This window comes from Cyprinodon tularosa, unplaced genomic scaffold, assembly GCF_016077235.1.
Source record: "Cyprinodon tularosa strain WSP-4 unplaced genomic scaffold, ASM1607723v1 ctg169, whole genome shotgun sequence".
Taxonomy (NCBI): domain Eukaryota; kingdom Metazoa; phylum Chordata; class Actinopteri; order Cyprinodontiformes; family Cyprinodontidae; genus Cyprinodon; species Cyprinodon tularosa.
This window is the reverse complement of record NW_024038523.1, coordinates 543,307-557,692: the sequence shown is the minus strand read 5'-3', so window position 1 is coordinate 557,692 and position 14,386 is coordinate 543,307. Positions and strand designations below refer to the sequence as shown.

The 14,386-nt window shown below is 41.6% G+C and overlaps 1 protein-coding gene across 13 annotated transcripts in view; it reads right to left on the bottom strand.

The window, feature by feature from the left end:
- Positions 1 to 14,386, bottom strand: part of ablim3 (actin binding LIM protein family, member 3) — a 106,010-nt gene that overhangs the window by 12,078 nt on the left and 79,546 nt on the right. For 3 of the 13 annotated variants that reach the window (XM_038281236.1, XM_038281238.1, XM_038281247.1), the window contains 4 exons: positions 13,694 to 13,723; positions 13,426 to 13,561; positions 10,787 to 10,882; positions 10,487 to 10,537 (listed from right to left, as the gene is read on the bottom strand). In XM_038281236.1, the coding sequence (XP_038137164.1) occupies positions 10,487 to 10,537; positions 10,787 to 10,882; positions 13,426 to 13,561; positions 13,694 to 13,723 (313 nt within the window). The remainder of the gene's footprint in view (positions 1 to 10,486; positions 10,538 to 10,786; positions 10,883 to 13,425; positions 13,562 to 13,693; positions 13,724 to 14,386) is intronic. The other 10 variants (XM_038281237.1, XM_038281239.1, XM_038281249.1 and 7 more) reach the window with 5 other exon arrangements.

Genomic DNA, 14,386 nt, shown 5'->3' with positions numbered 1-14,386 from the left:
GCAAGGAATAACCAATGGATCATTATTTATACCTAAAGCTAATATGTTTGCAGTGATTTAATGAATTTAGCGTTAATCAGTAAAAAATTTTTACCCAAATATAGTAGCCCCTCCCTCCTTCCATCTTCCAGCAGTGACGTCACGGTGCGGTAAGCCTAGCGCCATTCTCCCCGCTTTACAAGCAAAATCAATGGGAACTACTAGACCAGGGGTCGGCAACTTGCGGCTCTTTAGCTCCCCCTTGTGGCTCCCTGGAGCTTTTTCAAAAATTTATGAAAATCGATTTTTTTTTTTTTATATGGTGTGCAGGTTGCAAACAAAACATAATGTTTTCCAATGCTTTAAACATTTGTATTATAAATAAATGTAAACAATAATTTGCGTCAAAGCCATAGAGATCAGTGATCATAACTTGGAACCGGCGCGGCGCTGTGCCAGGCTAACAAAGCTGCAGGTATGTCTCAGAATATTAATCCCAAAGGGAAAAAAAGGAAGATAGCTGATGAGAAAAGAGGATTCAAATAGGCCGACTCACTCGCTTTCATTATCAATGCTGAACGATTGCCTGTATTTTTGCTTTGTAATGAGAGAGTGTAAAAAAAAAAAAAAGAAAAATTTAGAAAGGCATTTCCAGGGAAGGCTAAATCTGCAGCCCACCACCAAGCCTGGAGGGAGAGAAAAAGTGCGATTGCAGGATAAATTAGAGGAGCGCAAAGATAGATTTAAGAAGTGGATTGCATCTCCAAACTCCACTACTGCTGCTAGTTTTGTTGCAAGGATGGAAAACCGTCCACAGATCCAACAGGCAGCACTTTGATGCAGGTTTCTGAACTTTCTTCCATTTTTTCCCCCAAATCCTAAAAATATTAATCAGACCAAGGAACGATGGTGACGGAGGATGTGGGATTTCGGGGTTAGAGAGCACAGCTCTGATGTCACTTCCTGCTTGGTTCCTCATGACTTAATAAACTCCTCCCAACAGAAACACGTCCACCATAGAAAGATTTCTTTATTGTGTTTCTATAATTTCATCATTGCAGGAAAACTTAAGCCGCGCAGTGAAGGTGGTGAAGCAGCACTTGGTGAAGCGACTGTTCCTCCGTCACCTCAGGCTGCTATGTGACATTTGCTTCAGGATAAACATTTACTCGTGAATGCTTATTATATATTTAAGCCCATATAGTCCTTTTCTATAGTGGGATAAAACACTTAGTTGTGTTGCTATACGAGGCTTATATAAGGCTTTTACATTTTTGCGGCTCCAGACAGATTATTATTTTTCTTTTGGTCCAATATGGGTCTTTGAGCAGTTTGGGTTGCCAACCCCTGTACTAGACACATCTCCAATCAACAACAATTATTGAAGATTTCCAGAGGACTTCACCATTGAAATTCACCAGAGCTATAGTGAAACTGACAATGCCCACGTGCATGGCAGCTGGATGCTGGAATACATCGGATCCTCCATGCACGGGTTCGTCGTTTGATTGCCAACTTAAAGAACTTTGAACTTCTGGCCAGAGAAAAAAAACGTAATATGTAGCCAACATTTGGAAGAAGAATGTTTTCAAGATGACTTGGATTGCATTAGGACTTGATCAACAGCCGATACCGCACCGTGACGTCACGCTTATCATTTATTGATCAGTATGTAATAATTTCATATTTAAACGGGAGTGAACTTTTAGAAAGTTGGAAAAAATAAAATGTGAGTTATTCACGTTTCCATCCATGCAGGCAAATTCACAACAAGAAGAAAAGCTTAATGTCGTCATACGCTGACATAAAGCCCGGCTTTAGTAAACAAGAGGTAGATTTAGCAAGTTGATTATAAAGGGGGAGCGGCGGCCTAGTGGTCAGGGCATAGAGCTTGGAATCCTGAGGTTTTGAGTTTGAGCCCCCACTCCCACAGACTGCCACTCTGGCTCCCTGAGCAAAGATCCTTAACCCCACACTGCTCCCCGGGCGCCGCACAATGGCAGCCCACTGCTCCCCAAGGGGATGGGTTAAATGCAGAGTGTTCCTTTTGTTGCTCTATACTTGTGACAATGTAATGACAATAAAACACTGGGAAAAAAAGAAAAAAAATTACCAGCGATGTTAGACGTGTGATTCTAGTGCTGCATTCAGGACACCAGCTGATCGGTCATGGTTGGTAAATAATTGTTAAGTCACAACTTGTTATTAAAAATATTTTTCCATCTCCTCTTTAGCATATTTACAGTAGCAGCATTCAAAATGGACCCTCCCAGTCAAACACCAGCCTACTACCCTGCAACTCCCAGAAAATCCCCTCCAACTTCCAGCCAACTTTAGATCTTAATGTCCATAAATCATGACAGGAAGAATATTTTAGTACAAAGGTTGATGTTTAACAAGGAATTGCAGGGGACCAGACAAGGAAAGTGGAGAAATTTTGAATGGCTACTACTGTAAACTCAAAAAAGGATTAAAAACTTTCCGGTGAAATTTAGTTAAGTTGATTCAAATGTTGCTGTTTCCATCAAGCTCTTCTCAAGGGACACATCAAAATGAAAAAAAAAAAAGGATGTAAAGGTAAAAATCAACTTTCCCACCATAAAACACGGTGGCAGCAGAACCTTTATCAGGGATATTATAAAAAAAATAGATCAGAATGGTTTATTTACCTTCCCCTTCACTTTTATTACCTACTTTGTGTTGCTCAATCACATAAAATCTGTTTTCTCTGTCAAAAAAAAAACCTGAAGAATCCAAGTGTGAACATCAAGGAGCCAGTCTGAACTCCTTTTTTTATTACCACAAATGTCCTAAGGCCTTTTACATGCAATCAACACATTACAGAGATTAAAGCTGGTAAAGATTCTTGTGCTACGTTCAGACCGCACGCAGCAGGAGCAGCAAAAAGGTGTGTGCTGCTTCATTTTGTGCAAGTTTATTTCGGATGCTGAACTGAACACTGAAGCATCTTTGCTGATGTAGCTGCGCGGTCGTAAGGTGGGCGGAGCTACCCTATGCTTTCTTTGCCTGTAACAAGGGCAGCTATATTTGCTGTGATCGATTAGTAAAAAGTAGTTTAATATGTTTTTAAGTGAGAAAGTCAACCTGTAAATTTCATCTGTGCAGTCAGTTTATTAAGATTATACGGAGCCGCTAAAGGGACATGGAGGGAAAAAATAAACTTTTGCCAGATCCCGTAATACTTTTAACCTGACTCCGCCAGATGGATTTGCTCCGCATATCCATCTGGAAACCTTCCGTAGAAGTAATTTGGGAAGGGGTGAAAATACTGGTTAGCTGATTGGCCTATGTTGGTGATAGACGGGCCAAATAAACCAATCAGATCAACGAAGCATATGACGTACTAACAGAGCGACGATGAAGAGGAGCCAATTGATAGATCAAACTCTTGCCGAAACAGGTCGGGAGAAGAGCAAAAACATCTTTTCCTCTGAGAAAAGCCTCCAGAGCGGTGTTTTGCTCTTCTTTCAGTGAAGAAATACTCTGTAATTCCGATAAAACTTGCTCGTAAGCCACGCTAACGCTAGTTTCATCGGCTGAAGCCGCCATGTTCTTTAGACTAAACTGTCGCGCTTCTCGTTGCGTCACACCTCAACCCGCCTCAAAGCCAACGCTGATTGGACGTTCGTTTGGTGAACGGCTCGAAATTTTCTTTAACGGAAAGTAGCCAGACTGATATGCGAGTGAAACCTTGAAAGCTCGCGAGATCAGGATGGTCTCACGGGGCTACAATACTTTTGCCAGATCGCGCAAAATTATTGCGGGATCTCGCAAAGTAAATTTTTTCCTTCATGTCTCTTTAGGGGCCCCGTAGGATTGCATACTGACATTGTCGCTCTTCATTCGTGTAATGTCGTCTTTTGGGACTTCTCCAGAAATTAAGAACCTCTCCAAATCATCCTCCATGCTTGTAGCTGACACCTGGGCGTATTATCCTACCATAGCGGTACACTTTGCGCCTCCACTGTTGTGTGTCTGTTTTACTTCCGATTCGCTGACATGGGAAAACCTTTTGCGATATTTCTCAAAACGTTTTTGCAAGATCACGCAAAAGTATTGCGGAATCTCGCAAAAGTTTATTTTTTCCTCCGTGTCCCTTTAGGGGGCCCGTAGGATTGCATACTGACATTGTCGCTCTTCATTCGTGTAATGTCGTCTTTTGGGACTTCTCCAGAAATTAAGAACCTCTCCAAATCATCCTCCATGCTTGTAGCTGACACCTGGGCGTATTATCCTACCATAGCGGTACACTTTGCGCCTCCACTGTTGTGTGTCTGTTTTAATTCCGATTCGCTGACATGGGAAAACCTTTTGCGATATTTCTCAAAACGTTTTTGCAAGATCACGCAAAAGTATTGCGGAATCTCGCAAAAGTTTAATTTTTCCTCCGTGTCCCTTTAGGGGCTCAGTAAGATTACCATCCTGCCTTCAACTATTATTTCGCTATTAGAGCCGCTCAGATCCCCGTACACCGGCGCTGCGCTGTCACTGGGAATCCCCTTCAACAGCAGAAGGTTGGAATCATTTTTTATATACAGGTGCTGGTCATAAAATTAGAATATCATGAAAAAGTAGATTGATTTCAGTAATTCCATTTAAAAAGTGAAACTTGTATATTATATTCATACATTACATACAAACTCATATATTTCAGATGTTTATTTTGTTTAATTTTGATGATTACAAATGACAACAAATGAAAATCTCAAATTCATCATATCAGAAAATTAGAATATTGTGAAAAGGTTCAAAATTGATGGCCCCTGGTGCCACACTCTAATCAGCTAATTAACTCAAACCACCTGCAAAAGCCTTTAAATGGTCTTTCAGTCTAGTTCTATAGGCTACACAATCATGGGGAAGACTGCTGACTTGACAGTTGTCCAAAAGACGACCATCGACACCTTGCACAAGGAGGGCAAGACACAAAAGGTCATCGCTAAAGAGGCTGGCTGTTCACAGAGCTCAGTGTCCAAGCACATTAATAGAGAGGCGAAGGGAAGGAAAAGATGTGGTCGAAAAAAGTGTACAAGCAAGAGAGATAACCGCACCCTGGAGAGGATTGTGAAACAAAACCCATTCAAAAATGTGGGGGAGATTCACAAAGAGTGGACTGCAGCTGGAGTGAGTGCTTCAAGAACCACCACACACAGACGTATGAAAGACATGGGTTTCTGCTGTCGCATTCCTTGTGTCAAGCCACTCTTGAACCACAGACAGCGTCAGAAGCGTCTTGCCTGGGCTAAAGAGAAACAGGACTGGACTGCTGGTGAGTGGTCCAAAGTCATGTTCTCTGATGAAAGTAAATTTTGCATTTCCTTTGGAAATCAAGGTCCCAGAGTCTGGAGGAAAAGAAGAGAGGCACTTCATCCACGTTGCTTGAAGTCCAGTGTAAAGTTTCCACAGTCAGTGATGGTTTGGGGTGCCATGTCATCTGCTGGTGTTGGTCCATTGTGTTTTCTGAGGTCCAGGGTCAACGCAGCCACATACCAGGAAGTTTTAGAGCACTTCATGCTTCCTGCAGCTGACCAACTTTTTGGAGATGCAGATTTCATTTTCCAACAGGACTTGGCACCTGCACACAGTGCCAAAGCTACCAGTACCTGGTTGAAGGACCATGGTATCCCTGTGCTTAATTGGCCAGCAAACTCTCCTGACCTTAACCCCATAGAAAATCTATGGGGTATTGTGAAGAAGAAGATGCAATACACCAGACCCAACAATTCAGAAGAGCTAAAAGCCACTATTAGAGCAACCTGGGCTATCATAACACCTGAGCAGTGCCACAGACTGATCGACTCCATGCCACGCCGCATTGCTGCAGTAATACAGGCCAAAGGAGGCCCAACTAAATACTGAGTGCTGTACATGCTCATACTTTTCATGTTCATACTTTTCAGTTGGCCAACATTTCTATAAATCCTTTGTTTTTATTGGTCTTCAGTAATATTCTAATTTTCTGATATGATGAATTTGAGATTTTCATTTGTTGTCATTTGTAATCATCAAAATTAAACAAAATAAACATCTGAAATATATGAGTTTGTATGTAATGTATGAATATAATATACAAGTTTCACTTTTTAAATGGAATTACTGAAATCAATCTACTTTTTCATGATATTCTAATTTTATGACCAGCACCTGTATGAAATCCAAACTGCAGGCACCAGAATAATAAAAGCAAACAAATTTGGCCTTCAAGTTTTGATATTTTAAGTTAATTTAGGCGTTAATAAACTGTTTCACAGGAGTGATCATAGCGCTGTGCATCAGCAGTGCTGTGTCTGTTTCCCTGCCAGCTCTTAGATCAGCTTCTCTGATTGGTTGAGCAGCAAAAGTTTAATTTTTCCAACTCCAGCATCTGCTGCTTGTGAAGCACGTTGCGAGCATCAGATGCTCAGAAGCTCATTGTTAGGTTTATTCAATGATGATTATTACAGTAATGTGTGTTCATATGAAACATTGTAGAAATGAGATGCTCCACTCCTGTCTCATGATTCAGTCAGGAGACCACACTGCCTTGTGATTCAGTCAAGAGGGGAGCATCCTCTCTTTATGAACTCATCAATTGTTCTGTCAGAACAATACTCTGTTTGTAACCATGTGTCATGTGCTGTTAATAAAATGCTCTGCAGAGGAGGTCCAGTGGGAGGCAGTCTGTTTGAGTCTGGGGTTCAATTGTCTCTCCTTCTGCAGAAGCCGTATGAAAATCCCTTACTGTGTATTTTAGTTCTTCTTTTACAAACCTACATTTTTGAACCCAACACTCATGAGGCGCTGCTTTAGCTGCTAAGACGCGCTGCGGGAACTTTTGCTGCATCTTCATGCACAGCATCGAGACGCATGTAAACTAGCTGCTTCTGCTGCCTCTGCTGCTTGCAGTCTGAACGTAGCATCAGTCATCCAGGTTATGTTTTTTTTTTACTTTTTTGGAATACAGGGATTGAATTAGAAGCTTTTTGCAGACATCTACAGATTATTTTTATATCAAATTGCACCTCATTGACCAACATAACCTTAAACTTTTTAACTTTTTAAATTACTGCATGTGTAGAAAGGATTTCTAGTAAACTGATGTTCTGCTCAGCAGCTGAGAAACAAATTAGGTATCTATTTTACATATTTAAGAATAAATACAAGAAGCAAATAACAATTATTTATTAAGAAAAGTATCTTTCTATAGAAACATTGTGACCAGTGATGAAATTATGCTTTAAGCTGAGACACAGAGGAGGAAGAGAACGTCCAACAAACCCAATAACCCACAGCACAGACAGGCATGCGCAACGAGGACGGAGATAAACCATCATCAGTCCGCAGATCGTACGGCTCTCAGCTCAAAAGCCTTTTGGAGTGCAGCGTTACGAGAGGACTGTGAATCTTTTGAATATGTAGTGAAGCATGCTGTACAGATGGCTGAATAACATTAGAGTTTAATGATTTGTGAAAATGGCTAAAAAGCATCTTGTGTTAACTCTGCCTCTGTGACGGTCGGATAAGCAGAAAACACAAATGCAGAGTTAGAATATCCAACATGAAACACAGTAAACTGGCTCCAAAGTAAACTATTTAAAAAGGAATTCAGTTCCAGCTGTTTTCTGAATGGCTCTGTTCTGTTCTCAGATGATACGGCACACACTTCATGCCTGTCGTTCATTCATGGTCCTCTGCTTTTACTTTCTACCACTAACTTGTCGTTGACTGTATGCAGAAGCAGGGTGGTAAAGCTTTCAGCATGCTCTTCCACGTTTAGAAACTTTTCACAAATCCAAATGATCTCCCCGATCTTCTAAGCAAGCGCCTTGGAATCAGAGTCCTGCACCGGGTCGGGTGCCCCTATAAAACATACATCTACGCGTAGAAAACCCCCCCATATTTTTTGGATGGGTGCAGGAACAGGTATAAATAAACAAGATGATTTGTTTTTTATACTTTCTTTAAAAAAAATGAAGAATATCCAGAAAACAGTGAGGCAAGCCTTCTTATTTCAGCAAATTTACAGCTTTAAATCTGTGAGCACAGCGTGTACTACATGTGAGCGTGACATAATGATCTTTTCTGCCTCTGTTATTATGAACAGCTGTGTGTAGCTATACTCTGCGATCGAGGGTTGAGTTGCACTTTATTATTTACGGGTCAGAGTGGTCCCGGCCACATTTTAAATGAGGATAATTCAGGAAGTCCACAAATTGTAGTTAAAAGCCTTCAGCTGATCCAAAATGCTGCAGCCAGAGTTCTGATGAAAATGAAAAAGAGAGATCATATCTCTCCTATCCTGGCTTCTCTTCATTGGCTTCCTGTTAAATCCAGAATAGAATTTAAAATCCTCCTTCTCACATATAAAGCCTTAAAGGAATAGTACACCCAAAACATGATTAGCCTTCATTTTCTACTCACCCCCATGCTGAACAACACTCTGGAGTACTTTTGTGATATCTCAAATGCATCTGGAGATCTGGGAGGCTTCTTGCTGTCTGCTGACATTCAAATAATGGAGGTGCCAAGCGCCTGAGGCAGAAAGGTCCATAAAAGTCCACAAAAAACGTGTCAATATTCCTCCATACTGCTCGTCCAATGTATTCCAAGTGTCCTGAGTGGGTAGCATCCAGAATTTACTCGAAACGAAGTCATTTAGAATGTTTTTAGAGCATAAACAGTAGTGTATAGGATTTTCTGAAAGCGCGCGCCTGCGAGTTCACGACGCTACGGAAACCGCAGCAGACCAAACCAGATGAAAGTGCGCATTCAGCTTGGCAAAGAACTCATGCTCTTCCTCAACACTGAAGTCCTCAGACATTTTTCTTTCGTTGTTTCTTTCTTTGCACAGGTAAACAGCACATTTCTTCTTCTACGCTTGCATTATCGGCAGAGCAGACGCTGAATGCGCACTTTCATCTGGTTTGGTCTGCCGGCTTCCGTAGCATCGTGAACGCGCAGGTGCGCGCTTTTAGGAAATCTAAAAACATTCTAAATGACTTTGTTTCGAGTAAATTCTGGACGCTACCCACTCAGGACACTTGGAATACATTGGACGAGCAGTATGGAGGAATATTGACACGTTTTTTGTGGACTTTTATGGACCTTTCTGCCTCAGGCGCTGGGCACCTCCATTATTTGAATGTCAGCAGACAGCAAGAAGCCTCCCAGATCTCCAGATGCATTTGAGATATCAAAAAAGTACTCCAGAGTGTTGTTCAGCATGGGGGTGAGTAGAAAATGAAGGCTAATAATGTTTTGGGTGTACTATTCCTTTAAATGGCCAAGCTCCATCTTATATCAGAGATCTGATTGTTCCTTATGTTCCTAACAGAGCACTTCGCTCTCAATCTGCAGGTTCACTAGTGGTTCCTAGAATTTCTAAAAGTAGAATGGGAGGCAGATCTTTTAGTTATCAGGCTCCTCTCCTGTGGAACCAACTACCAGTTTTAGTCCGTGAGGCAGACACCCTGTCTACTTTTAAGGCTAGGCTTAAAACTTTCCTTTTTGATAAAGCTTATAGTTAGAGTGGCTCAGGTTATCCTGAGCTATCTCTATAGTTATGCTGCTATAGGCTTAGACTGCTGGAGGACATAGGCTTTTTCATCATTCTGCTTCATTCTATCTCTATTCTCCCACTCTGCAGAATCTATTAGTTCAATCTCTAACGTTCTGCTCTCTCTGCTTTTTCTCATAGTAGCTTCATCTGGTCTGTTCCTGTTTGGCTGTGACTCCATCCTGGAGAGAAATATCAGCTGTGCTGCTGCCATCAACACCTTTGTTTCTAGATGTTGGAGGTCGGCCTGTTTTCCAGTGTAGTCCTGTTTTTCTGACTGTGACTAACTGGATGTGCTCTCTTCATCCTCTGACATGGGAGCTGGCTCGGAGCTCGTCTCCCTGGCTGTGTGTTTCCTGGACAGGGCTCCCTCTGGAGCTGGTTGACAGTTGCCTTTTGTATCTATGCTTCTTTTTCTATGTCTGCTTCTGTCTCCTTGAACCCCAGTCGGCCTCAGCAGATGGCCGCTCACACTGAGCCTGGTTCTGCTGGAGGTTTCTTCCTGTTAAAAGGGGGTTTTCCTCTCCACTGTCGCTACAGGCATGCTCAGTTTGATGGATTGCCTTCGAGTCAATGAGTTGATGCAATCAACTGGTTTTCCTTAGATAGAAAACTTTCAATCAATCTGACTGGATGATCTGGTGAACTCTAAAGTGCTTTGAGATGACTTGTTGTGAATTGGTGCTATAGAAATAAACGGAAATTGAACTGAATTGATAATTGCGGTAACGGGTTGGGTCTTGGATCAGAACTCTACGAGTGCGGGTGGATACATTTTTGAAAAATCAGACCCGTGCAGGACTCTGCTTTGAATGTTCTGAATTCTTGCTGCAAAGCGGGGATATGACTGATGATGATGCTGAGGAGCATCACAAAAGTCGAAGAGCACCACCATGGAACAACTAAACGAACGGGACGGGGCAGGCTGAGGCGGGACTAACTGAACTGTACCCGTTCTCTTATAAATGGGCGGCTTCCTGTAGATGTTGGGGTCCTCTGTGGCTGAGGAGAGAAACAGGAGATGAAGAGGTGAAACGTGCAAGAGCAAGAAGGCTGTGAATTTTTGCTGAGGTTAACAGGAGGAGGTTGAGACACACAAAAGAGGGCAACTGGAATTAATTTCAGCATCAGCAAAACTTTAACCGTCAGGTTAATTTCTTGTTAGTAAACTGCGATTTATGAGATCCGCTGAAAGGAAACAAAATAGTTGGGGGAGGTGGAGGCTACAGTTGGGGAGATGTGGAGGCCTACCTGGAACATGAAAATGTTTAGGGGGCTGGTTTGTGGTGGGTGTGCTTGATCGCCCATCTTGGCCATAATAGGGCGAACTCCTGCCACTCTCAGAGCCTGCAGCCAGCCACAGCCAATCAGAGTAAAGGAGACATGAACATGAGGAAAAGATGTTGACATGCAAATGAATGCACTCAGATTTCCTGTTATTATCAGCAAATGAACCTGAATAACTTTTCCACTTGTGTAATGTAAGATACTACAAGGTTTGTTTAAAGAACGTTTCCAATTGCAGATTCAATAGTATCACTGCACAAGCGTAAGAGTAACATGAAATGTAAGCAAAGGAGCAAATGAAGCAGCCAAACAAGTATAGCAACATTCTGTCCTCAGAGGGTGCAGCTATACTGTCACCTCATTTAGGGCTTTTGGGACTAATAAAAAATATATGAAAGTAAGGATTACATGCCCATTTGTTTTGTAATAAATATTAATAACTCCACATTGCCACATACCCTCATACTTTTATACATTTGTCAGTTTATCAGCACAAACATCAATGTTTTTTATAGGGATTCGTTTTGACTCATGTTGTCACACGTCCTACCTGGTTTTTATACTTTCATGGCAAAAAGCCTTCGCTACAAAGTCTCTAATCAGCATGATTTAACAACATGCCATTTCTAATAGTCTCTCTCTGCCTAACCTGCATGTTGCACTGCTTAAACTCTCACCAGTTCCTGCTTTGTTCCCCAATCATCTACTGGGCAGGATTGATATAAGTAAAACATTTATATCGTTGTCTGAAGTTCATGTATTTCAAGATAAAGAATAAAATTTAAGATATGTATTCGTTCCTTGTTGTCAGCTCATACATACATGTGACATCCGATATTTCATCTGTGATAATACGAGTTTAGAAGTTACAACTTTAAAGTATAAATCACAAATTTACGAGCAAAAATACTAATCTACAAGTAAGACTCAAAAGTATATGATTATAAAGCTCCAGTGAAGCAGTTCCACTCCTTACCAGTTGGTGGCAGTACTGCATCTACAAGTTGTTGGATAACTGACATTAAACGAGAAGAAGACAACAAAAAGAACGATTGAAATATAAATCATGGCAGCCTATGTGTAATCCTGTAAATAATCCTGTGTTTAACTTTTAGGTAACGAGACGACGTTGGTTTGATGATTTGCTTTCACTTCTGATTTATAAGCAATTAGACCTATGCCTTCAATGCCCCGGTGTTACGCCTGTAACGGGTGCAAGATGCATTTACCCCATTTACACTACCCTTGAAAAACCGCGCCGAGACCAGTCCGAGCTCAGTAACTGAGATAACTTATGGTGTTTAAATGGAAAGCAAACTGAACTGAACCGGGCTAGACACAACCGAACCACAATAACTGCAGACCAGTTCCAGAGGTGGAACAATATCGCATGAGCAGAACGCGTCATCTCCGTCTGGCTGCACATCGCGATTCACACTCCATTCCAGTAGTTGGCGATAATGCCTCTCCGGACGTTGCTTGCCAACCAACACAAAACAGAAGAAGAAGAACAACTATAAACAACAATCGAAATCTTCTCCACGCAACATTTTAAATAATAACACCGAAGTACAGCAATAATAATCAAGCATAACTTTCTGAATGTGACGGGCGTCGCCATTTTGATTTGATTGATTCCCTTGTTCTTCGTCTTCTTCTTCTTGTGTTTTAGGGCGGTTGGCCAACAACTTTTGGTGCATTACCGCCACCAACTGCTTGATTTCCTCCCTCAATACTGGCAGTAATACCGCAGATCGTCACTAGGAGGCGAGAAACCGAGATAGCGTGATGTTTAAACGGTCGTCAGAACCGAGCTCGGCCTGGTTAACTGATCCGAGCTCGGACCGGTCTCGGCATGGATCAGTTTAGGGTAGTGTAAATGGGGTACTAAGCTCCCAAACTGAGTCCAGATTAAAGATATACATTAAAAAACAGTCAGATTTGTTTCTACTGTATGCAATGCAGTCCAATCATCCACCATGACCTGGCAATGAGTGAAAGGAAATAAAAAAAACTAAACCCAGCGGTATCGCGACTGCACAACGGGCCCCGCAGGCATGGATGGACTGGGAATCCAGGGCTGTTGGCCAGCCTCATTCATTACTCATACAAGTTAATCATCTCGTTATCTTGAAAAATCAATAAATGTTTTTCTTGTGATAACGCAATAGTTATGTCATTATCTCGAGAAAGCGAGGGGAAAAAAAAGGCGAGTACGGCCGCTCTTGGTTTCCGTATAAGCAAGATGAATTGTTGCGAGATTTGATTCACAAACTCCCAAAAATCTATACTGCCAGAAACATCAGCCTCCATAAAGAAATGTTTTGGACCAATGAAATGCAGAGACGTCTATGATCTCAACACATCAACCAGAGGCGAAAGGCTGAAGCAGAACCAACATGGCTGCACTGTGTTTACCTGGAATACCCTCGTGTAGTGTAGTTTTTTATATTTTTCCTTCTGATCTAAAAACATTGACTTATTTGTGTTCATCCATCACAAGAAAATCCCAATAAAATTCATTGAAGTTGGTGTTGATTCCCAAACAAGAATGTTTTTAAGTCGAGTTAAAGAGCTTGGAAAATTTGAATAAAAAACTGTACTTTTCTCACCGGGGTAGCCAAAGTGCTGCGGAGAGCGAGGCGTGATGGGTGACATGCCCTGACGACTGTATGTCGGGGAGTCAATATAACCTGGAATGGAGAACCGGTGCTGCTTGGCATCCGGATTGTCATAGTCCTAAAGGGACAAATAAGAAGGGCTAAAACTTTCAGATGAAAACAGGAGGGTAAGAAAAATGAGCAACATCGTGAAAACAGTTAAGTTTTTGGGACTTGCTCTGCTACTAGGATTAAAAGTGAAAATGCTTACCTGAGAATATGGAGAGAGAGTCCCAAGGGACTGCAGAGCCAATGGAGACAGAAGGTAACATTTTAGAGATATATAAAATCAAATAAATGTCCTTCTGTGTGTCAGTTTATTTACATAACCACAAGTAAAGCATTAATAACTGTTGCGATAATAGAAACACATCAGTGAAGGAATTAAAACATTTCAGGCATTTTACATTTTTTGCCATTAGTACTAACAGTATATTTGGTTCTTGAGATGATCACCAGAAATCTAAGAGTTGAATCAAAGTGGTGAAGGCGTTTGGAGCCAATTTCTTATGTCTTCTTAAATCAAGGCATCTTTATGGCTGGTATCAGAGTACCGTAAATGTTGCCTTTGTGTGTAATTATAGCAGGTAAGCTATGCGTATCTGTTTCCGTATCTGTTTAGTTATCTGCTTGCGTATCTGTTTGCGTATCTGTTTGCGTATCTGCTTGCGTATCTGCTTGCGAATCTGCTTCCGTATCTGTTTGCGTATCTGCTTGCGTACCTGCTTGCGTATCTGCTTGCGTATCTGTTTGCGTATCTGCTTGCGTATCTGCTTGCGTATCTGTTTGCGTATCTGCTTGCGTATCTGTTTGCGTATCTGCTTGCGTATCTGCTTGCGTATCTGTTTGCATATCTGCTTGCGTATCTGCTTGCGAATCTGCTTCCGTATCTGTTTGCGTATCT